General features: G+C 39.2%; 1 protein-coding gene across 1 annotated transcript in view; it reads left to right on the top strand.

Annotated features, from left to right (window-relative positions):
• Positions 1–26,562, top strand: part of AHRR (aryl hydrocarbon receptor repressor) — a 72,643-nt gene that overhangs the window by 33,924 nt on the left and 12,157 nt on the right. The window contains exons 3-6 of the mRNA XM_061995849.1: positions 5,934–6,034; positions 22,862–22,951; positions 24,180–24,309; positions 25,884–26,017. Coding sequence (XP_061851833.1) covers positions 5,934–6,034; positions 22,862–22,951; positions 24,180–24,309; positions 25,884–26,017 — 455 coding nt within the window. The remainder of the gene's footprint in view (positions 1–5,933; positions 6,035–22,861; positions 22,952–24,179; positions 24,310–25,883; positions 26,018–26,562) is intronic.

Here is a 26,562-nt window from a genome sequence, read left to right as displayed (position 1 = left end):
GTGGAATACGGCAAACGCAACCATCTTGATGATCGCTCCAGCAGCATTTTTTACTGCTTGCAAAAGGTTTTGACTTCGGGGAAACACCCCTTGCCTTTCGCACTGTGGATTTTCTCCCGTTGCTCTGCTGCACGAGAGTTATTTTCTGATCCGTTCCTTTAAGCCCCTTTGCTTTGCTTTTTTTTTTTAAAAGCAACTTCCAGATATCTGATACAGTATATAATGAGGAATTAGGTTCCATTACACGAAGGCTTAACCTTCTTGAAAAGCATTCAGCGCTTGCCAGGAGTCATCAATATTTAACAGCTGTTGTTATTATGAAATACTTCATAGGGTAATGCGGCTCGTCTGCTCGCACGCAAGGGTTTGAACGGGCGCCAGGCCCCTGTCAGAGCCGCCGGGAGATTGACAGGCGGCGAGGGTTGCGTGACAGCGCGGCTGAGGTTAGTCAGCAGTCTGCCTCCTCCGCAGAGGGGACTTCTCCTCCCCCTCCGCCTCTCCTTCAACACGGCTCCTCTGGACAGGGCAGGGGGCACGGGCTGGGGTCTCGGCGGGGCGAGGCGACCCCAGCGGCTCCGTGCAAGGGCCGCAGGGAGAGCAGAGCTGCTGGGCAGTGGCAGCTCTGATGCCCATCTCGTGCCTGGGGAAAAAAGGGCGAGACTCGCTGTGAAAAGTGGATTCGAATGAAAGAGGGGACAGGGTCTGGAAAGCAAACAGTTTGTACCTTAAATAAATGTCATAATGTACTGGAGAAACTTCAAAGGGCAGTCAGATTTCAAAGCATCTCTTAAGAAGAAGCAGACTGAGAAAACCGCTAAGTTGTGAAGAAAAACTTTGCATTATTGCTAGCGTAATTTCATCTGGCGTTTATGTAGCCTCTGCAACAGGGCTGAGCACCATACATCTTTTATTCAGGGAGTGCATTTTGGTGCTGATTTCTTTCCCAAAGGTTTTGTGCAACCTGGATGTTGTGGCATTTCAGAGTGCAAACATCCCTTTCATGTTCAGCAGTGTATAGTAATTGTTCTTTGTTTTGTATATCGTTGAATTTCAGTGTGTGTCTAATGAGCTCTCTCCTTATTGTCACTTCTTGTTCCCTGTAACACAGTAAGAGGAAACAGACCATTTCGGTTCATGACTGTAGGTTTGTTAAGCAGAATTGCTAATACCGAGTGTTTCCTAGTTGTTTTGTTTTGTTTTCTTAGCATTCAGGGTAACACACATAGCTGATTCTTCCTGCAGACAGAAGATCCAGGAAGAAAGACCCTGTTTTCACTTCCTTTTGAGTAACAGTTACCAAAAGTGAGACTTATGTGCATGAAGCAGCAGCTCTGAACCTGCAAGCTAGATTTGCGAATTTTCATCTGCTCATTTTAAGAAACAATTTATCCCCTGGGCATCACTGGAGAGAAACGGTTTCACAGATACTCCTTGTGGAAAGGCTTGAAACTGATAAGCCTGAACCATACTGAGTCCGAAGAAGGCAGTACTTCTTACACCTCAAATGAACCCCGGCAAGGTGTTCAGATAAGAAACAACATCCTTTCACTGCTCATATTTTGCCTGTGCTGTTGCTTGATGTGGGTAGCCTGACCAGTGCAAGGCCACTGGAGTGGCTGGGGTACAGTTTGACCATGTGTTAGTTTGTTACAGAGCTTAGCTTGGCAGGTAGTTTCACTAATTATTTTCTGAAGAAAGAAGTTTGTGCTTGTATGGAAAGAGGTACAGAGATGCTCTGGAGAATGTAATCCCATGGGTTTAAAAAGTATGGTTTTATGAGAGTTCTGAAATTTCCATCCCTCTGAACTGAAGAATATTCTGCAACAAATAAATGTTCTGTTATTTCTGGGGGAAAGGAGATGGCTGGTTTCATAATACTTCTATAGACTTTAAAGTGTCAGGCAGCTTTTCTCTTCTTTACAGTATTCCAGATTTCTTTTTCAAGCCAAGGGATTTGTAAAAGCAGGAGACAATCCTTCTATCAGAACTGGATGCTCAAAAGCTATCTCAGGTTTTTACAGAGTTCTGGGGAGAGACAATGCAGCTGTGAAAGGCTCAGGGCTGAACACTCCTTCAGCCAAACCTCACATCCCTTTGGTGGGCTTTTTTTTTTCCTCCATGAATTAACTGTTAATTCTAACTCTACATTATTTTTTTGTTTCCGCTCCTTTTACCACTTTGTGATCAGAAATTGGAACAATGTTCTCAGAGCTTTGACCTTTCCTTCAGGAAATCTCACTCAAGAGATTGAGGCACCCCTTTTTTCTGTAGCAGCTAGCAACAGGACAAGGGGTAATGGGATGAAGCTGGAACACAAAAAGTTCCATTTAAATATAAGAAAAAACGATTTCACTGTGAGGGTGATGGAGCCCTGGCACAGGCTGCCCAGAGTCTCCTTCCTTAGAGGTGTTCAAGACCCGCCTGGACATGTTCCTATGTGACCTGATCTAGGTAGACCTGCTTCTGCAGGGGGATCGGACCAGATGATCTCTAAAGGTCCCTTCCAACCCCTATCATTCTGTGATTCATTGGCCATTTTTCTTCATTTATTCTCCCAGCTTTTCCTCCTCCTAGCCACTTTCCCCTGTACATTTCCACAGTGTTGTCTTTTTGTAGGACCCAGTGTTTCCAAACTTGTGGGCTTTTAACATTGCCCAAGATTGTACTATGTTCACTGTATTGCATGACCTGGCAAAACTGGCAGCCCTGATATGTGTATTTCTTGTATGTGTTACCCTATGGTATCAATATACTCATTCATCTTCCTTGGCAGAAGAGCTCCATCTTCTGTTTTATTTCATGCTCTGGAAGTGCATGCTAGATAAGTTGTGCTTAGAAAAAGGTCTCTGCTGTGCCTGCTTCACATCTCTTCAGCCTTATAGTTTGAACCTAGTAGGTGAGCTCTCCATGCTGAATTGCTGGCAATCTAGTCTAAACAGTTGCATCTCCCATGGAAGGCAGTCCAAGGCTCCATAAAGCTAAAACTTTTTCTAATCTTTTTACAGCCAGCAGCATTCATCAGATTGCCTACAATAGGGATTTTTTTTTTTCCCTTGGCCTATTCTTGATCTATGGGAACTCCAGCAGCCAGTTTTCCCCTCAGGTCACTGAGTCAGCCTTTGTTGTTTGTTATTTTTTATCTTTCCACAGTTTGCTCCTCCCTGCCTACTAGAGACAGTGCTCCTGCATTCTCCAATCTTTCATTTGCTTTCATCACTGTAGGCTTCACCATTGCTCCAGAGGGCCAGCATTTTATGTAATGTCTAAACTTGATCACAGCTGTCTCGGCATCAAGGCCTTTGCTATCAAACCAACCGTCACAACCAATACTTATATTCCTTTAGTTCTCCCTCTTGATTCTTGGTGGTGACAGGGGTATTGTTAGGCTGCTCTGTTCTTGTTTCCCTATTTTTCTGCCTAGTCAGATAACATCTTGACATTTTCCCTCATCAACCTGTCATATCTTGCTTTTCCTCCTCCTCATTCATTTTGGGGATCTACACGATTTTCTGCCTGTCTTGCTCTGCTTTCTCCAGGTGTCAGGCTATCATTAGCAGTAGTATCTCTTCTGAGCTGTCACTGCAGTATCAGCCAAGTCCAGGGTGGATTAATTGAGTATTTCCAGTGCAGGGAGTGGACAGTGAGCAACAGCTCTGCTGCTTCAGGTGCGAGGAACAAACATCCCTGTCTCTGAGGAGCCCTTGTTTCTTGGCACAAAGGATGTCATTCGTCTTTTATGGAGCAATGGATCTCCTTGCAGTCCAGGCCAGCGAGTAGGGTATGTTACGAAATGGATGTGTGTGGCCTAACATACGGGTAACTCTAGCTGGCAAAATAACATTAAAATACTTTCCATTTGGAGATGGAATTTATAGTAGCCAGACGAGTTGTGGAACAAACATCTCTTGTGCTTCTGCTGCTGTGTTTGTATGAGCCTGAAGGCTAACAAACAGGCAGGGAGCTCTGGCCCACTCAGTTGGGTAAAGTAATAGTTTCCACTAACGATGAAGTTTGAACTGGTGGAATTTTCACAATACTAAATAAGCACATGAAAAAAAAAAATAAGCCTTCGTTTCCTCCCACCCCTCCCTGTCTGTCCTTTAACCTGCACAAAGACTGCAAACCACCATGTCAGTAATTACAAAAACATCTTTTCTGAGAAGGGAAACTCTGGAAGAGGCCATTGGAATAGAGGCTGGGCTTTTAAAAATTATTGTCACAAGTACCCATGTGTCTGTTCATATGGACAGGTGTGGAAAAAGGCTTGACTGATCAGGGGGAAAAACCCCATCCTTTTCCAATCAGTTTGGTGCACCAAAATGAAAATACAAATTGAAGAATCTCTATATCTTGTTTGTAGCAGCCTAGATTACAAGTCTGAAATCACAAAATTGTTTTGGCTGGAAAACATGGGATGGCAGCTTGGGATTTTCCTGATGTGTTTTCCCATGCTCAGGGGAGGGATTTATTACATCTAATTACATATCTGAGCTGATTGCTTTGGGTAATGACCAACATTTTCACTGGTGGCAAATATTTACTGTGTAAGCTAAAAAACATCACAAATATTCAGTCAGTGTGGTTCTGCGTTGCAATCATCTGTTGTAAAATACTGATATATCTTGCAGTAGTTCCTCACTAGGCTGTTAAACTGATAAGAGACTCTTGCATAGCCCTTTGGAAAGGAAGTGACTCCATTTAGATCATATTGTCAGTCCTTTGCAACGAATATTATTCAAGCCATTAAAAAACATAGTTATTTTCTATAATTCTGTACCTTAGTAAAAATTTAAATCCCATTGTCATGGCTTTTAGCAACAAGCTCAGGTGTAAACTGTTCCTGCCTGTGTCCACCCTTCAGATGTTGGATGCTGGCTGTGGTGGCTGCTCCAGCTCCCCTTTATCTGGAAGGGACAATGTGTACCAAATGTCACAGTTAATCTCACTGGTATGCTCTCACTCATTCTCCCTGTGGAAAGGAGAATAGACAGAAGAATGAATCTCATTTTTCTACAAGGATATTTGTCTGTCCCATCTAAGGGATGGGGCTGTAGGAGTGAAGCTGAATCCTTAATTTTTACTGACCAAGTGGTAAGGAGAGGTTACTGTCCCTAGATGATGCAGATGCTCAATGTATCAAGTGATGTCAGCCTTCTCAGGAATTCTTTCATTGACCTCAGAAGTGGGATTGTATTTCAGGAACTTTTCAGTGGGATATATCAATATGAAATCTTTAAGTATTCAAAGAGATTTCAGATCAAGCAACGATAACCCATGTGCAGGAAGACCACTCACCAGTTTTGAATCCCATGAAGATTTTCATTATTATTAAAAAAAAAATCTGTAATTTCAATCTACATTAAGAGATTTTAATGAATTTCATGTCATAAATGACCTGCTAAAACCAAATGTTAAACCTCTGTTGAAAGATGAAACAGTTTAAGAACATTCCCTTGAATCTTACAGTCACGCTCAAATTCGTAGAAGTGAATGGAGAAAAGTGAGACTGAATGGAATTTGATGCTAAGAAGGTCAGCACTGAAATGAAGAAACTTATTTCAGTCCCTTGTCTCCTAAAACATATAGGCATTTCTTTATATTGTCATAATACATATTTTTATAAACAACTCAACTTGCTAACTTTCTTTTGTTTCTTTCCTGTAGGTTTTGGTTGTTGTTTTATGTAGAGTACACTAATGGAAAAAATGTGTTCAATAAAAAATGTGACAGATATTTCATATAAAAACCATCTGGATTGCCAAATATGTATCTATCTCCCTCACAGCAAAAGAAAGTTGTCAGTAACTGAGATCTGGACCACAAAGACAGTAACTCCCAATTAAATCAATGCATGTTAGGTGCATAAATTAGAATTTTCATCTGGTGGCCCTAATTGTTCTGATTTTTTAATTGATAATGACTCTTTCCAACAGCCATTCAAGAAAAGCACTTTAAGAAGCAAGTTGGCCAAACAATAAAAGAAGACAACATATCTAACAAGACTGCTGTACAAGAAGGTGGACTTCTACTAGAAGTGAGTGAAAAAAACACTGTCTTTTCTGGCTGTAATTTATCCAACTTGATATATTTGAGTTAATGCTTTGTGGCAACTTTGGAGAAATGGTTGGTTTTGGCATGAGTCATTCAAGAATCACACTTGTGAGAACTTCTTGCAAGAGCAAAACTGGCAGTTGTGATAGTCCTGGTCAGTCTCCGTTTGGGCAATTGTACCTTGCACCCTTACATCCTCAAAATTACTGGTGAACTCTAGCAGGCCAGTTCACAGTTCTTTATTAGAGTGATAGCAGAGGTTTATTTTACTTGGCCCTTATTTTAGGGTGCCAAGAGGAAATTACCTGGTTTCTGATCTGAGTTGAGATTATTCTGTGATATTTTAATTTATCCTACTTCCTCAATTCTATGCTCTGAGGGAAGCCGTGTGTACAAAAGTTACTCCTTGTATGTATTTTTATCCCCTTTAGAAAGACTTTATATTGGCAGAGCATCATAAAGAGGCCATACTGTTACTGAAAATTGGATCCATTAATCTGGAGGAAGAATTAATACTGCTGTAAACTACTGAACCAGCTAGAGCACAGGAGTCTGCATTTCAAACACATGATGTAATAATGCCTTTAATACATCGAGGTGCTTGGAAATTCCTGTGTGATTAAGACTACATATATGTAGCTGTTTTGGATAACACAGTATTCATGATATAAAAACCGTGGTTTAGTGACAGCTCTGAGATACGTGTAAGTGTGAATTAAAGAGTAGCCTCCAGCAAATAAATGATACATACTATTAAAGAAAAACGACATTTTATCATAGGCTCCAATATCATAAGTAATTCAAGTTTATGGAATGGAAATTAGCACCCTGCTTTCCATCCTCTTCCTACTTTAGAAGATCTTAATTTTGAATTCCAAAGCAAGGAACACAGAGGCATCTAGTGCTAGTGCCAAAATGAGATCTTTGGCTGTCAAGTATTACTTACAATAATTTATATTCTCAATGAATAGGAAGTACATAACTTGTAAATATAGTGAGTATGTAATTTTTAATGAGGCTCTCCCATCTTTAGTTTTGTTGGATGTATATTAATCATTAAGGGTCTTCAAACAGTAGCCCTACTGCTATGGGCACATGAAAAGAGCACTGATAAGTAACTTCAGATAGGTTACAAGAGACTAATATTACTGAATATGCTAGTAGCGTGCTTACTACAGGCTATATAGGAGTCACATTCCTTTTGAATATATTTATGGTAGAGGTTTTATCCTGGATCATTAATTGGATGATTAAGCACCTGTTAATGTGGATGTATTTGCCAGGCTTCATTTATGGACATGGCTGACCTAGAATAAGAGAGTGAATTTTCCTTAGGACTTGCTGGGAATACTCACTGGGGACTGAGTTTGGCTCAGATGGTCATTGAGTGGCAATGATATGTGAAGGAAAGTGATTTGTTTTTTTGGTCATTCAACCAAATTCACCATGTTGGTTATTAGGGACCATGAGGTTTTAACTGAATAGTTGCATTTGTGATTCCTTCCAAGGAGACGAAAACAGTCTTGCTGGTGGTTGCTGTGCTTTTTATATTGACTTGTGAATCTGGACACTTTATTTGCTCTCAAAAGATTTATTTCAGCTGTCAAAAACTATTTTCTTTCTCATGACACCACCTTGCACTGTGAAACCTCTCCTAGATGCTTTCTATAATAAAAACCACAATAATCTGAATCACCAAAATATATATGAATAATGCTGTCCCTGAGTGCAGTGTTCATGTAAAACCAGGAATAATTGCTTTTTATTTTTTCTGAGTGAGCATGACGACCGTGTCTAATGTACACATAGAAATAAGGAGTAACAAGAACCTTAATTATGGGTAAATGATGTATCTCTGACTCTCAAGTCTTGGAAAAATGCAGTACTTCCCCTTTCAACTTGAAAGAAAACAATGGAATTAGGCTGTCTTCAAAGTATGTTTAAAATGTTTTTTATTTCTAAAGGCCTCTGTCACAACATGTGTTTTTTATTTAAGATTTTATAGAGATTTTTTTATAGCTATAATCAAATTGCTTTCATCAGCAATAACAAAATAAACAATGATAGCACTTTATCAAAGACTTTTTACTAGTGCACAGCAGGTATCTAAATAAATAATTTCTTCTAGTGTTTTAAGATCCCTTCTTCTGGATAAGAGTATTTTCTTGCCATTGTTGGAGGGAAGACAGACAAAGCTCTGAGAACCAAAGTCCAATTTTACTAATGGTCTTTTTCAGGATACCCCATTCTGGCAATCTTTGCTGTCCATGAAGAATTCAGACTCTGATTGTTTGACTGCAGTAAATTAGCTTTGCACTTTCAAAATCTTTCCCAAGACAGGTGGTATTGCAATTCTTGTGCCACATGCCTTCTGGCAGAAAAGGGCCACATTCAGTTTCTGAAGCCTGTTACTGAATACTTAAGGAGCACTGGGCCAAACCCATAACCAGAGAAGTGGGAAGAAAAAAAGGGTATTGGCAGTCAGTAAATCCAGATAGAATTTATGGGGTGATGGGGTGGAGAAACACAATAAAATAGTGACTTGGAAAAATAAGAATGAATCACTGGTGGGTATCTAGGCAATAGCGTTGATTACAGTAATCGCCTCATGGCTGTTAGCCACCTCCTATTCTTCCCCTCAGCTATGCTGCACTCAAAGTCTCATGCCCAGACTTAGAGTCTACATTGCTGTGCAGGTAATTCCTCATCTGAAATGCATGTATAATTTTCATGTGTGAAACTATCATATTGGAAGAATTAAATGTGTGTTGTTGAGAGGGAGGAGCTCTCATGACTTGTTTTCTTAACGACAATGCAGTCAGGCAATGGCCTCATCACTACTGACACTGCTTGTTGTGTAATCAATACCTGTATATTAAGCCTGCTAAAATTGTCATTTTATTATAGAATCACAGAATTGTTTAGGTTGGAAAAGACCCTTATAATGATCGAGTCTAACCATTGACCTAGCAGTGCGACTGTCACCACTAAACCGTGTCCCTAAGCATTGTTTCTGCAAATCTTTTAAATACATCCAGGGATGAGGACTCCACCACTTCTGTGAGCAGCCTGTTCCAATGCTTCAAAACCCTTTTGGTGATGAAATATTTCCTAATATCCAGTCTAAACCTCCCCTTGTGCAACCTGAGGCCTTACCTCTTGTCCTGTCACTTGTTACTTGGGAGAAGAGCCTGACACCCACCTTGCTGTGTACATAGCATAGGATTGATGATATCTCTGTCTCCAGATGTACTGGACATAATTATTTTCAGATGTGAAAATAGTGTTTTATATCCAACCTCTTTTCAGGTAGTTTTAAAGAGAGTCTCCCTTCAGCCTTCGTTTCCCCAGACTAAACAACCCCCAGTTCCCTCAGCCACTTCTAATAAGCCTTGTTCTCCAGACCCTTTGCCACCTTCGTTGCCCTTCTTTGAACACATTCCAGCACCTCAGTGTCCCTCTTGTACTGAGGGGCCCAAAAGTGAACACAGGACACAAGGTGTGGCCTCACCAGTGCCAAGTACAGGGGGACAATCACTTCCTTGATCCTGCTGGTCACACTATTTCTGATGCAAGCCAAGATGCCATTGGCCTTCTTGGCCATTTGGGCACACTGCTGGCTCATATTCATCTGTCTGTCAATCAACACTCCCAGGTCCTTTTCCTCTGGGAAGCTTTCCAGCCATGATTCCCTAAGACTGTAGCATTGCATGGGGTTGTTGTGGCCCAAGTGCAGGATCTGACACTTGGCCTTGTTGAACCTCATGTAATTGGTCTCAGCCCATCACTCCAGCCTGTCCAGGTCCTTCTGAAGAGCCTTCCTGCCCTCAAGCAGATCAACACTCCCACCCAGCTTGGTGTCATCAGCAAACTCACTGAGGGTGCACTTGATGCCCTCATCGAGGTCATTGATAAAGATGTTCAACAGAATAGGCCCCAACATTGAGCCTTGAGGAACACCACTGGTGACCAGCCACCAACTGTATTTAACTCCAGTCCCCCACCACCCTCTGGGCCCGACCACCCAGGCAGTTTTTTACCCAGTGTGGAGTAGAACCACCCAAGCCACGAGTAGCCACTTTCTCCAGTAGAATGTTGTGGGAAATAGTGTCAAAAGATTTACTGAAGTCTAGGTAGACAACATAAGGTAGGTATTGACTACTTCACAGTTGTTCCTGCATTTTTTCTGCTTTTATGGAAGAACCACTGATGTCCCAGTTTCTGTCTCAGCCCTTGCTGCTGAAGGAGATGTTTTGATGGTCCTTTCCATCTATATTATGTTTGTTGATCTTCTATTCTGCTAATTGTCTTCCTATGCAATGCACACAGTGTGGGATTTATGGCATCTCTGTCTCCAGATGTACTGGATATAATTCTTTTCAGGTGTGAAAATAGTATTTTACATCCAAAATGTCACAAAAATTGCAAAGAAATACAGATGATCCGGGCAGTTCCCAAACAGATGCTAATTGAGTAAGACTGCCTGATTCTGTCATGCCCCATTTACTGATGAATAGAGGCCAGATCTACCCTATTTTGTCATTTCTGTGCTTGCTGGAAGCTCACACTCTTTCAGGGAAGTTCCGTGTTGTTTTCAGGGCGTTCCAAGCACTTCTGCCCAGTTCACAGGCAAATTTCCACATGAGTTCTCTACTCTTAAGGCTTCAGGGCACAAGAATCACATTTCTGTGGTTTTGTCTCGTAGTGCCAGTCATCATACTATCCTGGTATTTCTTATTCAATGACACTGTAAATTCTGTTTAGTATCTCTATCCATGATCTGGATGAAGGGACTGAGTGCACTCTCAATAAGCTTGCAGATGACACCACACTGGGCAGGAGTCTTGATCTTCTTGAGGGTCGGAATGCTCCACAGAGGGATCTGGACAGGCTTACAACTTATTTAAATTTTTAGACAAAGACTTTCAGATGCCTGGCATCTTGAAAAAGATCTTAAAATCACAGACATATGGTCTTTTTTTTTTTTAAAGAAATAGCTTCTTCAAAATCCTATCTGTCTTCATAAGTGGAGAAAAACAGTGAAAGCTGGTTTTGGTGATGTGACCTCTACAATTCTCCACTGGTATCAATAATCTTAGCTTCATTACCTTAACTACTTAATCATCTAAAGTTGGATTTTTGAAACTGAGCTTCCATATTTTGTAGGCATGCTTTTGTCCTACCATTTAGTAGATGAATTTTGTGGATTTGAGTTGTAAGATGACTCGTGAGACAGTTGACAGTGATGACTAGATACTTAACCAGCAGCAGTTGTGCTTGGAACTGACTGCTGGTGCAAAGTGATAGCATAATTAGGTATGGGCACTTTTTTCACACAGAACAGGCACTTTATTTCACAAACAAATCCTTTATATATTATTTCATAATTCCATGTCACAGGTTTGGGAACTATTGTGAATAGGAAATTTTAGTTCTTGCTTAGTAGTTCCCACTGAGGTGAGTGAGCCTTTTTTTCATTAGCTTTTCCAAGTTAGCCTACCAAATAGAACCCAAGTCTTCTTAGTCAAAACCAATGGAAGTCAGACTTATGATCCAAGTACAGGATTTGGTATTTGATACAATGCAACCTTGGAGCATATTATTTAACATTATGTTGTTACCTTAAAAGTGGCTGCAAATAATAAGCTTTCTGGAAGTTGCTTTGAACAGAGCAGTGTATGTGCACATCTTGGCATTAAAAGGTATTTCCAGGTGGCCTCTACTAACAGCTTGAACTAGAGTTCAAGTTTCATTCCAAGGGAGCTGGAAAATTATACATTAGAAAACATCCTATTGGTGCTGTTCTTCACTCTGCATAAGGAAATAACATAGGAAACTCTTTTCCCACTTGGTTTCCGGTAATTTTTTTAAACTTGTTAGTGTAATTCCACTTCCTCCTTCCAAATTGATTTATGGAATCAGTACTTGATAAAACTATCCGCTGAAAAATGTACTCCAGTTTGAATTTCAATTTGAGAGCAAGAGATTTTACTCTTCCTGTTATTTTTTAATTTAAACTTGAAAAGGAAAATTGAGAGTCAGACAAAAGTGCATGGTTGTTATGTGAGGCTATGACAAAGGCACAGACTTCAGAAATCAAAAACTGGTAGAGAGAGACTTTTTGATTTATTCTGATCTAGGGCTCCTTTTCAGCTTCCAAGGGTGCTGACTCTCTTAGCACAGTCCTTCTAAAGTAAATCCTGTTAGATGATGATATAGTGCTTTTCCTTTTAACCTACTGGTTTAAAATGGGGCCATCTAAATAGGGAGTTCTTATAAAAAGCTGATAGTCTCAGTGCATTTTCTTTTAAGTCAATACAATTTTTAAAAGTTACCCAAACAACTCTTTTGCTTTCCTTTGTTTTCAAACATGAACCTTCTCCCAGTAATTCAGATGACATGATTTAAGATGACATTAGTCACTTGGGATGACTTACAGAGAATTTATCCATGAAAAAAAAAAAAGCCATAAATGGAGTCAGGAGTAACTTGCCATTTTATCATATGTATATGTCCACATACTTCTTGCCAGGCGCAGGCAAAACACAAAGGAACATTTCAGAGGACTTGGTCCCTTTTTTCGCTTTGTAAACAAGCATATTTCTAAAATCCAGACTTGAAATTTGGCATGGCCACAACTTTGTGCAAAAAATACCCTTTCTATTAAACAAAGAAATTAACATTCTCACTTATTCCTTTCTTCTTTTTTTTTTTTTTTTTGCCTTCTCAAACAAATTTGGATAGAAAAGCCTGTGACCTCTAAATACCATTTGCTCTCTCCTCCGGTCCCCACTGCTACTGCCACAACAATGAGGTTTCTGAATTACAGGCAATGGTGCCCTCCAGTTTGACAGAGGGGCAGAGCAAACCAAAAAGGTGTGATCCACACCCTGCAGATTTGCAGCCTAAATACGAGACAAGTGATGAAAGATGCTTTTGGATGGGCAACACAGTGTGTGGAAATAATGAACAAAATGGTAACCACAATTGCCAGTGTATGAGCAGCTTGATCTTTTCCAGGTCTTTTGCAAGAGAGTTTTAAGGAGAGACTTGAAGGAGAAAAATCAGGTACCCCTACAGATGGAGCCTTTTAGCAAAATGAGAAACACCTTTGTTTTCAAATATTGTATATGGATAGGGTTAACACGTTGGATTGGTGAGAGTTAATATTTAGCATCTCTAACATGAAATGACGGATTATAATTGTAGGGGGAGCAAGCTGTGATCAAATCAGAAAATCAGGACAAGCAGCTTAGGTTTAATAGAGCGGGGGGAGTGGGTAGCTAGCACAGGTGTGCAGCAAGGAGACATAGCCTCCTTTCTGGTTTCCACTGGCATCAGAAAAGTTGGCCTCCATCTGTCAGGGCAGAGGCAAACCTGCTGTCATATGAGAAGGCCTAGCTGAGAAATTTTAGGTGTACCAGTGAACGAAGAAGCTGTCCATTGGCAGTGTTAAGATAGAGAATCAATAAGCTTTGGGCAAAGACCAGATGTGAATCTGAATTTCAGGCTGCTGTTGCTGTCTCCAAACTCTTCATTGCAGCCAACTCCACCCCAGCTCACTTTTCACAGCCACTTCCTCTGTTTCTGCTCAGGCTATTTCTGTGCCTCTGGAGACAGTCCAGTGGCCATGTGACTTCCTCCCCTACAAAATATATTCTCCCATTTCAGCTCAGTTAGGGTTTTTTCTCTCACTGACTTCAGAGCTAATCCTTGAATGTTGTTTTCAGCAATCAATACGATCAATATCTGTATGCAAACACTGCATCATATAGATGCACTGGGATTTATTCAGCTACTAGATCTGGACTCCTTGCATTCAATTTGCCTTTGAGGGAGTATCTTGTTTTTGAAGATGGCAAAGTCATGTATTGTGAAAAAAACCACCAAATGAAATAGAAATACACTTTAAATAATGCCTGTTGCTTATCGTAGATAATTGCAGTCTTACATTGTTTAACTGGTTTTCAACAGGTTGAAGTGACATTATAAATTAGTAGCCTAATCTGTATTTACAGCTGACTCTTGATTCCAGTATATTTCTCATTCCAAACTCAGAAAAGCTAATGAGCTGCAGCTTTGCAATCTTCTCAGTAAGGTGAAGTGATGAGCAAGAAAGCAGGTCTGGGCAAGCCTGTGTGTTGTCTTAAGAATTTTTGTAAATTTGCAGTGTTGGTTTTTTTTCTTTTTTTTTTTTGTGGTTGTGAAGGTTGCAAAAGAAACTTACATATTGTAATACAGATAGTACATTTCAGTTTTACTTTTTGCCTGTCTCAGTTAATGAGACTTGAATATGCTATTTGATAGGTTTGGAGTGAAAAGAAAACTGCTATTAAAAAATGTGATGCTGATCATTGAATGTACTGTTTCCTGTTAGCAAGGATATGGTATTGATTTGGAGATTCGAGGACATACAGGCATCCTTCAGATACTTCCATACCTGTTCCAAGAACTTCAAGAGAAATCACCATCGCTCTTGTCCCTGACATTTTGAGTATAAAAAAGAAAGATAGTTTTTGTATCCCACTATAATTGTAGTTCTTCCAAGAATTCTTAGCTGCAAAAGCAGATGGTGACCAACAGCAAGTATTTTCCTCAATGTGTTCTGCACCTTCCCTGCTCCTCTCAGTATGGCAATGTGTCCAGAATTCACCAGTAACTAAAATCATACTTTTTTTGGCAATAAGAAATGTCTGCTAAAACATCTAAGCAGGAGCTTAGAGAAGGGCCTTGGGGAAGGGTTCATTCATCTAGTCTATAACTCAGTTTAAGATGTGCAGGTTAGAGTTGTTGTCTCTAATTTTTCATTTTTACCTCCTTCCAGATGATCCACTGTCATCCATTTGACATCTAGAGAAAGCATTGCTTGGGAGAGCATTTTAAACAGAATACTTACAGGTTACAAGACATGCACAGTAAGACAGTTTTCAGAGTCAAATTCAGGAATGCCACACTCCCTAAAAACTCCACTGACCTGAAGTGGTGTTTAAAAGAAGCTCATTAGCATATATTATTGAACACAATGTGAAATACATTGTTTTGCTCTTCTCCACACCTCCTGAAGTAGTTCTGTATTAGAAAACGCGATGTATTGTGCTAAATGGATAGAAAAATAGTGCTCTGAAATTAGGACATCACGGTCTGTTTATAGTATACAGGCTGCAACATTGTCTCTTTTAAGTTTTGATTCCTTACAGAAAGAGAAGTCTGCCATTCACCATCATTAACAGTTTGCAAGTACAAATAAAAGTCAGCTGTGGATGGAATATTATGGCAGCTCCTTCTCTTCAGGACTTGATGCACTTACATGTAAACAACACAGAAAAAAAAATCCAGACATTTGGTACTTATATTTGTCTAATTGTCCATGTGTTGGATAAATATTACTTGCCACTCTTTTCAGTAATTATTTCTGTGGAAGATAATGGATAATCTTGCTACATTTGTTATCACAAAGGCTACCTAACTAAATTTGTTATTACAAGTTCAGAGCAGTGAGCAATTAATGCTTCATTTTGAGTTTTCTCAGATGTAATTAATCAGGCTTGCATTTTCTATATTGAAGTTGTTGAACGGAAGACTGAAAAGCTCAGAGCAGCTGCAGAACTCAAAAAGAATGAAGGGCTGAACTTGCACTGAAGTTATGATATTGCCCCAGCTTTGCCTCCATCTGTGAATACAACATCTGCTTTTGAGGAAGTGAAATGAGAAACTGCATAAATCAATATAAAGATTGTTTCTATTTCCAAGCATAGTCCAAGCATAGCATTTGTGGAAGAGCACTAACAGTAGGGTTCCGTTACTAGTAAAGCACAATTTCAAATTCAACAGCATGATTAATGAGGAGGGTAATGGAAAAGGTGTGAAACATTATGTCATACTTTGGTATCCTTTCATGATAATTGCTTAGGTAAACGACACTTTACTCATGCAGTTACTCACAAACATGTCCAGTAATCATGATACAGATACCTGTGTATTAATAAATAAAATGTGCTCTTTCTCCATAATTTTAGAATTCATGATTTGAATGTTTTTCTTCTTCAGATTACTACAAATAATTGTACTTCTGTAATGTCTGTTCATCACAGGTAGTATTCAAATACTCATTTTCCATATGAAATCCTAATTGATAATGCAAAGAAAAGAATTGTGGAGTTTTTGAACTTAGACATGAAAAAATCCACCAAACCTTGCCATCGCTAGAAAGCATTATTGCTGTTAAGAATTTATTCTAAAGAAATATGTCGCAGAATCACAGAATCTTAAGGGTTGGAAGGGACCTCGAGATGTCATCTAAGAAATTTGTACTGAGGTGCTTAGTGTCACCCATAAATTCACTTTTACAGTAACAAAACCTTCCCTAACCTGTCTTTAAGCTATTAGTTGTTAGTACTGCTCCATTCTAGGAGCACAGTCTGTATTCTCATTTTCCGTGCTTAGTACTTGTGAAAACAGTGGGATTCAGTTGGGCTGTATCTCTTTCTAGTGTGCACCACATCAACTTTCGGCACATACAAAGCCAAATGATGCTTCGGCTCTTGTTTCTCAGTACCATCTTGGGCACAGTGGTTGGTTTTGAGGCACCAGGCCCATGGGAGGCCAGAGGCTCATGCATATATTAAAGGATAGAGGCCCTAACACAAGGACTTGATGCAGACTAAGCAAGCTTTGTTACAAAAGCTTAGCTTGGAAAAACTAAAGAAAGAAAAAAAGCTAAGAAAAACTGTATTTACAATTTTGCATCAGGCAATCAAAACAACTTTAAAGGAAAAATTACTCTTGCTTGCATCCAATACTTATCACATATCGAGCATATAAAAAACAACACCACCATGGTTTAAAATACATTTACATGTGTGCACACATTACAATTTCACCCTCCAGGGAACTACTATGTTTTCTTGAAAGTTTATAGCTCACAATTACCGGAGTCCAATGACTTACATTTTCCTAACTGATTTCCAGGAGGCCAGTTTTGTCTGGTGCCTCTTGACGAGCCACAGTCTTCCAGCGCCCTTGTCAGACTGAAGACTCACATGTAAACAAGTATCTCCAAAGTTGCCCTCATTCCTCAGTGGAAGTGATGAGATACTGAAAAGCGGAATAACGAGAAATTTCACCAGATGAATGGTGCACAATTCTTTGTGCCTTTCAGATGGCACAGCTGTTCCCTTTGATAGTAAATAGGAGGGCTAGGGCTCAAATTCCTCTGGAAACGTGAATGAATTTGCCGGGCCCTGCTCTGAGTAGTGCACACTAGATGCTGAATTTCCATACTGTCTTTAAGGAGCCTGAAGTCATATCCAGGCTCAAGGAGACAGGCAGTAACACGGACTTGGTTTTATCTGGGAAGACAAGAAGAAGAAAAGAGCCATAGTAATTATATGCACATATTTCTTTGTATTTGAAAATAAGTATTTCTGCTGTATATGAAAGCTGATCAGATCAGATCAAGCACTTTCTCTCCAAAAGGTTTTCCATATAAACCCAAGCCTGTAGGCTTCAGTCTGCAAGATTTACTTCCTCCTTTGGCTCAAGTAATGGAAATTTATCTTCTGTTTTGTTTCTTTTGCCTAAAAACTAAGCAGTACATGCAAGCCTTTGATCAAAACTGAATGCTAAAACCAATTCTGCCACTCCCCCTTTGCACAAAATAATGCTTACTCACAGAAATATTCCTTTTGAAGTTACTTTGTAGACATCAGAGAAATACATAAGAGTCCGGAGGGCTAAGAGATACTGTACTTGTTGAGCAAAGGCCATATTCTGATGTCACCAGATACGGTATTTCTGAATAGTCTTTTATGCGGGTTTTTATTTCAGGATTCTGTAAGAGTTCAAATACTTTTTTTCAGTTTATAAAGAGAACCTCAGGGATTCCAGAGGGATTTTTGTGAAGAGCAATTATGAGTCCTAAAAACACCAGTGGAAAGAAATACGGATTCACTAAACAATACAGTTGAAGACAGAAGACACATTAACTGTCTGTGTTTTCCTCCTAATATTCATAAGACAAGAATGAGTATATCATTTCCAGGGTTTTTAAATAGCTACTTATTTAGATTACCAGAAAATGGCCCCATTCCACATAGGATGTGAAACCCCAGCAATCCACTATTAAATGAAGCTGTTCCAGATACACTGTGAGCCAACTGACCCTGGAAATTTAGTACCCAAGTTGCGTGACTCGAAAATCTGTTCAAAGCAAGGCATGGCTGCAGGCCTTGACTGTTGTACTTTAGTAGCCATAGTAACTTGGTCTCTGGAGACCTAATGCTAGTGGGTTTTCCTTTATTTCAAGGAAGAGTAATAAGAGAAACGTGGACTGGAACTTGTTCTCCCCCCTCTGCCCCCCCTCTTATTTTTACTATGCCATGACCTTGACCAAAATATCTTTGAAGTATTTGCTGGCTGATTTTCTGCTATGGGACCAGAAAAAAATGTCAGGATATATAAAGGATCTTGCCAAAGGAAGTCCTATCTTCCTCAAAATATTTGCCTTCATTCCCAAAGAGAACCTCTTGACTAATAATATTTCGAAAACTTCTTAATGGAAGGAACTGATAACTTTCATCTGACAGCTACTGTAGGCACCAGAATAATATCGTACGTTCTTTGAACTGGCAGATTAATTGTTTTCTTTCTTTCGGTAGCAGGTGCAGCTTTTCGTGAGTACATAATTGGATGTACATGTTTTTTTCAAAAGAACACAGGCCCCTGTCTGGTGCCAAGCTCTTATTTTTTTTTCCATTTGGAAAAAAAAAAGTATCATTTTTTAAGTACAATGTAGAAAACTCACGTAAGTGAGTTTAAAAAGCCAAACACAAACAAACAAATGTTCACTATTCATACTTAAGCCTGTCTCACATGTTTCAGCTATTATCCTGGATTAGAAATTCCATCTGTCATTGAATCCATATGGTTTACCAAATGGCAGCTTACAGCCATGTATATTTTGCAGATTTGAAGTAAGTTGTTTTTTGTTGCAAAGGTTTTGGTATCCACACTAGTATCTTTGTGTGGGTGTGTTTCTGTGTGTGGGTTTGTCCAGCTGTGCACATGTAAGTATATGCAAAATTGACAAAAACTGTGGTCAGATGCAAGTGGACTTTATTGATTAAAACACACCCATTGTGCACAAAGCAAATACCATCAACATTGAGCCATGGAGTTTGGTTATTTCCTCTTCTAAATCCAAAAGCCCTATTTCAGGCTTTTCATTATTCCTATGGAAAGGAATACAGTGAAATGAGGAGAGCTGCCTTTACTTCTCTGTGCTATCCCCTCTGTGTTTTGGGCAGACATGGGCTTACATTAGAGGGTACAAACTGGATGGTTATGAGGCTGATCCACATCCTCTTTCCCTTTCCTCCCCTCAAGAGTATCAGTTACCCAGGCAGATGGCTGCTGTGGTTCTGACAGAGCACACCGGTGCAGACTCCCATTCACTGGGAATGAGAGGAAGCTACCACAGAGATTTTTATTTCAGTAACTGAGAATGCTTAAAATCATAAGTAGAACCATATACTTTGTTGTCCTATTTGATGTGAGACCTGGTAACTGAAAACAAAAAAGTTGGGAATAGTTCTTCTTCGTTCTCATGAACTGAAGCTATTTCTCTCTTCCACTCAGTCTCACTGTGATTCTGGCCAGAACAATAGAAAATCTCCATGCAGTGTTACTGTAAAGGGCTTGAGGATGGAGTTGTATGTGATACCTGATAGATTTATCTGTGAAGTCAGAAGAGATCTTTTTCTACTAATTTGCAATCATTGTTAGCTACTCCTGGGGTACCAGACCTGTGCTAGGAAACACCCCCTTACATCTCCTCAGCTGTGGCAAGTAGGTGAGTAAAGTATAAACCTCAGCCAAACTCTATTCAGAGTCCTCTGCACTACAGATGTCAGGTTTCACACAGAACTGCAGTTCAGGATAGTACCGAGATGAAGAGAAATTTGCAGTCATAGGTAGGACTCACTGGTTATGAAGTTTTACTCTATGTCCAGCTCATTTCTTTTTAGTGTGTCTGAAGCAGCTGGTTTCCCAGCTAGAATGAGGTTTAAACACATGGAATTTGTGTTAATCCTCAATAGCCTCATGTGGCTCCACAAAAGTTGTTGTTGCACCAAAGTGGATTTTGCTTTTTTTCTGCCTGCAGGGCAGAGCATCAGATGTCTGCTTTTCGGGTCATGAAAACTAGGCAACGCTTAGTTAAGAGATCCTAACTTAGGAGAGGACATCAGCATTTTGAGAAAAAAACAAAGTGGGAGAAGTTTGGAATCCTCTTCATTTACATACCTCCCTCAAATCCATACTCATTTCTACCATAACTTAAACACGTGGTTCCTTGAACATTTCCTCCACTTCTTCTTTCCTCTTTCTTCCTCCCATCCTCACTTAATACCTCCTCCAACCTCACAGATGTAGTTGCCAGTCCACTGATCTGAACCCTTAGAAATGCACATGGTCCCATTTCCCTTTCCCAGTCTTATAAACTGCTGCACCTGGTATAGCCCGATTCTGGCTCCATGAAAGAAAAACTTTTGTAAAGTCTGCCTACCTTTCACTGTGTGGGAGAGTTTTACATTTTAAAGGTAGAGACTGATCTCTTAGGGTATGTGTTGAGGCCTAAAGAGTATGTACAAATATGTTGGATGGGGAAGATTAATTTTCAAATCAGAGTATTTCTTTCTTGATTCATAAAAGCAATCCTTGGCAAAGGCAAGTGCTCCCCAGCTATTTCCTACAGGGTCTGAAAAACTCTTAACTTGCCTGCTGGACAATGTAAGACACATTTTAAAGATGCTGAGAATGATACTGTGTCACATTCTTTGATTGCATTCAGATCTTGTGGTCATTTTTAAGCCTTCCCAGATAGTGCTTGGTGCACTAATTTGCAGAGGTTAAGAATATTTATTTAATTAAGAATATTTCTTTAATATTCTTTATTTCTACCTGCCCAGGACTGGACATCTTTTGGAATGTACAAGATAACAGCCATAGATGTGAAGGAGATCCTTTAAATGTCTTACAGTTATGTTTTATTGAAATTTTTAGGCTGCCCAAATTAAAAGGCCTGCCAGATGTTCAAAATATAATAAAATTCCTAACATCACATCACTGATGTGATCACATCATTGCTGTGAAGAGGAGTCCAAAGAGATGAGATGCCAAAAATTCTCTCTTGTCCTCACTTGACACTGGAAATGGAAATGACAGATAGCATCTATGGAAGCTCCTGTCAGTGCAGTGAAAGGCACAGATGTGAAGATGTAGAAGTCTTGACACATCCTCTTCCAGTTGATGAGGTGCTGGGATGAATTTGGGCATTATTTAGAAACAGCACCAGTCTTGAAGAGTCGACTGGGTTAACTAGTGTTCAACACAAACCCAACTAGGCAGAAATAAAGCTTATTCTGGAAAGGATCTGTATCTATGGAGCTGACCTGGAGCTGAAAATGACTTGTGCTTGACTATTCCTAGTGGTGATTCATGGTTAGCATTGACTTGATAGAATCATTTGCTGCTATAGCTCTTACCAAATATAGGTGAGCCATTGCAGTCTCTTCACTACACTTCTCCAGTCACTCTTTGACAGGTTTTTTGAGGCGCAGAGCCCCTGGCCATGTCTGGTCCCACTGGGCCACATTTCCAAAGGTGCTCCACACTTGTGACTGGGGCCAAATCTTCTGAGGAGGTCAGCCTATTGTATGCTGAACTCTTGAAATTCTGCCCACCATTGTCATAGTGTGAACAGGCTTCAAGCAGTCTTGGAAATCTGGTCCTTATTTAGGAACCAAAAAGAGAACCAAGCTCACAAAAAATATGTCAGTGTATCTGGTTACGGAGCAATTGAAAATCTGCCCTCATTGTGCTTTAGGATTAACTCAGGATTAATAGGCACATTGCTATAACAGTAAATTGAGAGAAAGGTGAAGCAAGGATAATAATAATATAGCAGTATTTCATCAGCAGCTAATTGAACTGTAATCTCAAAAGACCTCAAAAGCACCACATGGAAGGATCATCTAAATGAGCTTAGAAGACTAGCTGGAGTGAAGATATGTTACTGAATCTGTATCAAGGGAAGAGAGGCAAAATTAGTCTGCCTGCAGTGTGATGGATCTTAATGTTTACATCGTGTGCTCCATTTAATCTGTACTTCTATTTTTGTATTCCTCTGGTTGCTTTCCATGCATCACTGATTCTACAGAATCTATAGATTCTTAGCATTTTTCTAGACTAAGCATCGATTATATCAGTGCAATATTTATTGCCTACTTTTTGCCATTACATTTATGCTACCTACGTATTTAGAGGAACTAAAGGAGATTTCCATACTTAAAAAATAGACATCCACTTTTAAAGTCATAGTTACAACAACACACGTATTTAATTTTGTTGCTACAGATTAAATATCATTTGCATGTATCAAAGCAATTATTATGGAATGTGATGTTTTAAATTGAAAGCAAAAAACTAGTAGTTGACACTTTCTGTTAAACTTTTAATGATATGAATTAATGACAAAATAAAATTTAAAGTGATAATAAACTACAAATGTAATATGTTAGTTCCACTGTAATTAGTTGTCCTAACTTTTTAAAAGTAGGATAAAAGCATGTTCCAGGTCATTATTTGTCTTTCATGTTAGGAAAAAAGGCCTTTCTCAAAAAATTTTACATCCCACTTTTTTCACAGTGTTTTTTTCACATCTAGAATATTCTTTAAATTATTACATTTTATACCCATTTTAGTCTTTATTTTTCTGATTATCTTTCTAATGATATTATTTTTCCTTCTTCAGTCACTGAATGGTTTTGCGTTGGTGGTGAGTGCAGATGGAATGATATTTTATGCGTCATCGACAATTGTGGACTATCTGGGATTTCATCAGGTAAATATATTTACAAATATTAAGAATATGTAGTTACTGTCATTGTAATGACTTTCTTGGAGTCACCACTGCTAACTGGCATTCTAAATTGCATCACTATATGTTGTTTCACTTTATCCTTTTACTACTCATTAAACAAGCACTATAATTGAAATTATTTTACTATGCCATTTCAGACTAATTTTCTTTTTCTGGCGATGTGACAGGTGAAGGTGAATTGTAATGCTGTTTCTTTTGTAAAGGTTTTGTCAACAAAAATAAGATTTAGCTAAAAGTTTCCTTTCAATTTCAGTATAAGAGGCTGCTATCCTAGACTAGTTGCCTGTGTGTAACAAATGTATTGTAAAGTCACAGAATCACAGAACCATGTAGTTGGAAAGGACCTCTGGAGGTCATCTGGTCCAACCTCCTGCTCAGTGCAGATCCAGTTAGAGCAGACTGATCCAGGACTCATGAAGTTTTGAGTTTCTATGACCCCTCTGGAAGACCCGTTTCAGTGTTTAACCACCATGGTTGTAATTATTTTTGGCTTATATCAAGTCTTGGTTTCCCATGTTGCAATTTGTGTCTTTTGCTTCTTGTCCTCCCAGTTTGTCTTCTCTACACCTGCTCATTCTTTCAGTGTAGACAGCAGTAATTTCTTCCTGAAGCTTTCTCTTCTTGAGGCTGAACAAACCCCATTCTTTTCTCCACTCTTGATGTGTTACGTCCTCCATCCCTCACGTGGTGCTTACTTTGGTATGCCACTATCTTTTCCTGAAGTGTCCAGAATTAGAGAGAACTTTGCCTTCATTAAACTTCTGAGGTTCTTGTCAGACCCTTTTTACAGCCTGTGAAAGTCTGAGTAGCTGTCTTGCTCTCTGCAGTTGGTACCCTCTGCAAACCTGTTAAAGATGCACTTATCATTCACTTGTCAAGAAATGAAACAGGATTGGTCCCAGCATCAGTCCCTGGGGGATGCCACTAGTCACCAGCTGCCAGTTGGACATTTTAGTGACTTATATTTGCATATGCACAAAAGAGTTAAGAATAAAAAATAATCATCTTGGGAGGTGAAGTCAAAACCCAGATGTCTAAAAACAGGGACCTCTCAAGTAACTTTCTTCAATGAGTCTTTGCTTTGAAGGTATCTATGCCAGTCATTATTTTAAGGAAAGTATCAACCTAAAGACAAGTGTCTGCCCCACTACACTCACAAATTAAACATTCCTTGTTGTAATTATTTCAGACTGATGTAATGCACCAAAACATATATGATTACATTCATGTGGATGATCGCCAGGATTTCTGTAGACAACTGCACTGGGCCATGAATCCTCCCCAGATGTTGTCTGGACAGCAACTACAGACAGAAACAGGTGGGATTGTATATGTTGATTGGAAATGTAGGCACCACTGTGCAGAGAGAGAATTGCAGTTCACCTACACCCATGTCTGTTCTATGTCAAGTCAGAGTCTTCACTGGAAAGCTGTGTAGTGGTCATTTATGATGGTATTGTCCCCTAGATGATGTATCTTCCTGATCCTTGACATTTGTAAATTAGTGTGTGCCAATAAGGCTACAAAGTTGATGTTTCCTTTGTTTTTCTTTGACTAACATAGCTACAGATATTCCTATCCATGCAGAATGGACATATAAGCATTTGTCCTACCAAGCTTTTGTTCATGCTGATCAGGACATTAGTACTCCTCTCATTAATGCAAAAACATGCCATGCAAAATGTTTCTGTGCAGTACCACAGTGGCAACATCACTTTCTGCCATTTGTTTTCCCATGCAAAATTATACAGACAGGAGTCTTCAGAAGAAGAAGTAGTTTTAGCAGTGCACTTTTTCCTCTGAGACTGCATTTCCCTAGGATGGTAGGTGGATACGTGTGCTCAACGTTTCTCCTACCTGAGCCATTAAGCTGGAATCATGATTACAGAAAATAAAATGGGGTTGAAATTGTTAACTTCATGAAGAACTGTTGATCCCGGCAAAATGTGTGCATTTCACCAGAAGGTATGGAAGTAACTGAAGAAAGAAATTATGGAAGCAGAGTTTCAGATGAGTATGGAGAAATTGGCAAGAATTCCTTCAGCAGCCTTTGATGAAGCCCTCAGGAATACAGTCAGTGATGAAACTTTGGTAGAATTTCTTGCAGTTTCTGTTTTCACGCAGAATCTCAGAATCTTAAGGGTAGGAAGGGACCTTGAAAGATCGTCTAGTCCAACACTCCTGCCAGAGCAGGACCACCTAGAGTAGGTCACACAGTTTTGCAAGAGTCTTACAGATATCTGAGGAACTTTGCAAGATTGTGTAGGAAGCATGCAGAAAAAACAAGTAAATAATGTTCACTAATATTTCAAATTATGAAAAGTTTGGATTTGGATTTTTTGTCCTAATATATAAAGTGGAGAATTTCAGTTCCTAAATTCATGCTTCTGTACAAATACTTGTGTGTTTTGGGATTATTTTAAAGGCTATGCACTTTTAGTCCAAAACTAGAATATGCTTCATTAAAAATCAAGGATGAAACAGCTGAAAATTTGCTAATCAGCCACTGTTCATTAGTGTTTCTTGCATTTTCTTGCATTAGCATTTTTCACTATTTTGGTCCTGTTTTCTAATATCTTTTTTTGTGATCTGTGATCTCAAAACCAGTAACACCTGTTACCCTGCTTTGCATCATGAAAAATCACAAAAACTCAGGAAGTAAAAAGTCAAAGTTTCTGAAGAAACTCACCTGAATCTCATTCAAAAAAAGAACTTTTCCATTTTCTTGAAGTAGAGCATATGCAGCTGTCTCTATACATGATACAGTTTAATATTTGCCCTTCCATAAAGTAATTTTTAGTAATTTCCATAACAACTTCTTCAATTGGCTACAGAACATTTTCATTCTTTTTTAGCGTGATCTGATATATATTGCTTCCACTGTTATTCTTAGGAGAAGAATATTTTCTCAGTAAATTGTTTAAGGCACAAGAGAACGACAGCATGACAACAGATTATTCTTCCTTCTTAACTCGTTGTTTCATCTGTCGAGTTCGCTGCTTGTTGGACAGTACTTCTGGCTTCCTTGTAAGTATAATTTCACTTAAAGAACTGTAGCCATGACATACTAGATTTTAATTACTTCATATTAAATATGTCAGTACAAATATTGTGGAGAGCCATGGTCAGGATATACTTTTCATTTGCTGTGCACTAAGAAGAAACACCTCAAGACATTTTATTAATAGGTATAAAGAGTGATGTGAGAAGAGAAGGTTGCAATATTTGAAATTGAAAGAATCTATGGAGTTTGTGTTTTAAGCTCTTTTGGACAATATCTGTCCTCAATTTGTACTAGGGCTAGCACAAGGGTGTAAAGCCTGACTTTCAACATTAACATTTAAGCACAAAGTATTTGCTCTAAGGAACAGGAAAAATTTCCCCTTTTGTAGAGGGCCCTCTTATAATAAAGAACAGAATTAGGAAGTGTCTCACACGCTCCTCAAATATCCTTAATAGGAGTGAGACGTTTCTAGAAATCACTTCCTCTTTTGTTTAGTAAAGCCCGATGCTGTTTCTTCCTATGGGAAAGTATAGCATGTGCAAAGAAAAAAAAGAGAATCAACACGAGA

Source organism: Colius striatus, chromosome 4, assembly GCF_028858725.1.
Source record: "Colius striatus isolate bColStr4 chromosome 4, bColStr4.1.hap1, whole genome shotgun sequence".
Classification (NCBI taxonomy): Eukaryota; Metazoa; Chordata; class Aves; order Coliiformes; family Coliidae; genus Colius; species Colius striatus.
The sequence above is the reverse complement of the archived record's forward strand: the minus strand, read 5'-3'. Positions and strand labels throughout refer to the sequence as shown.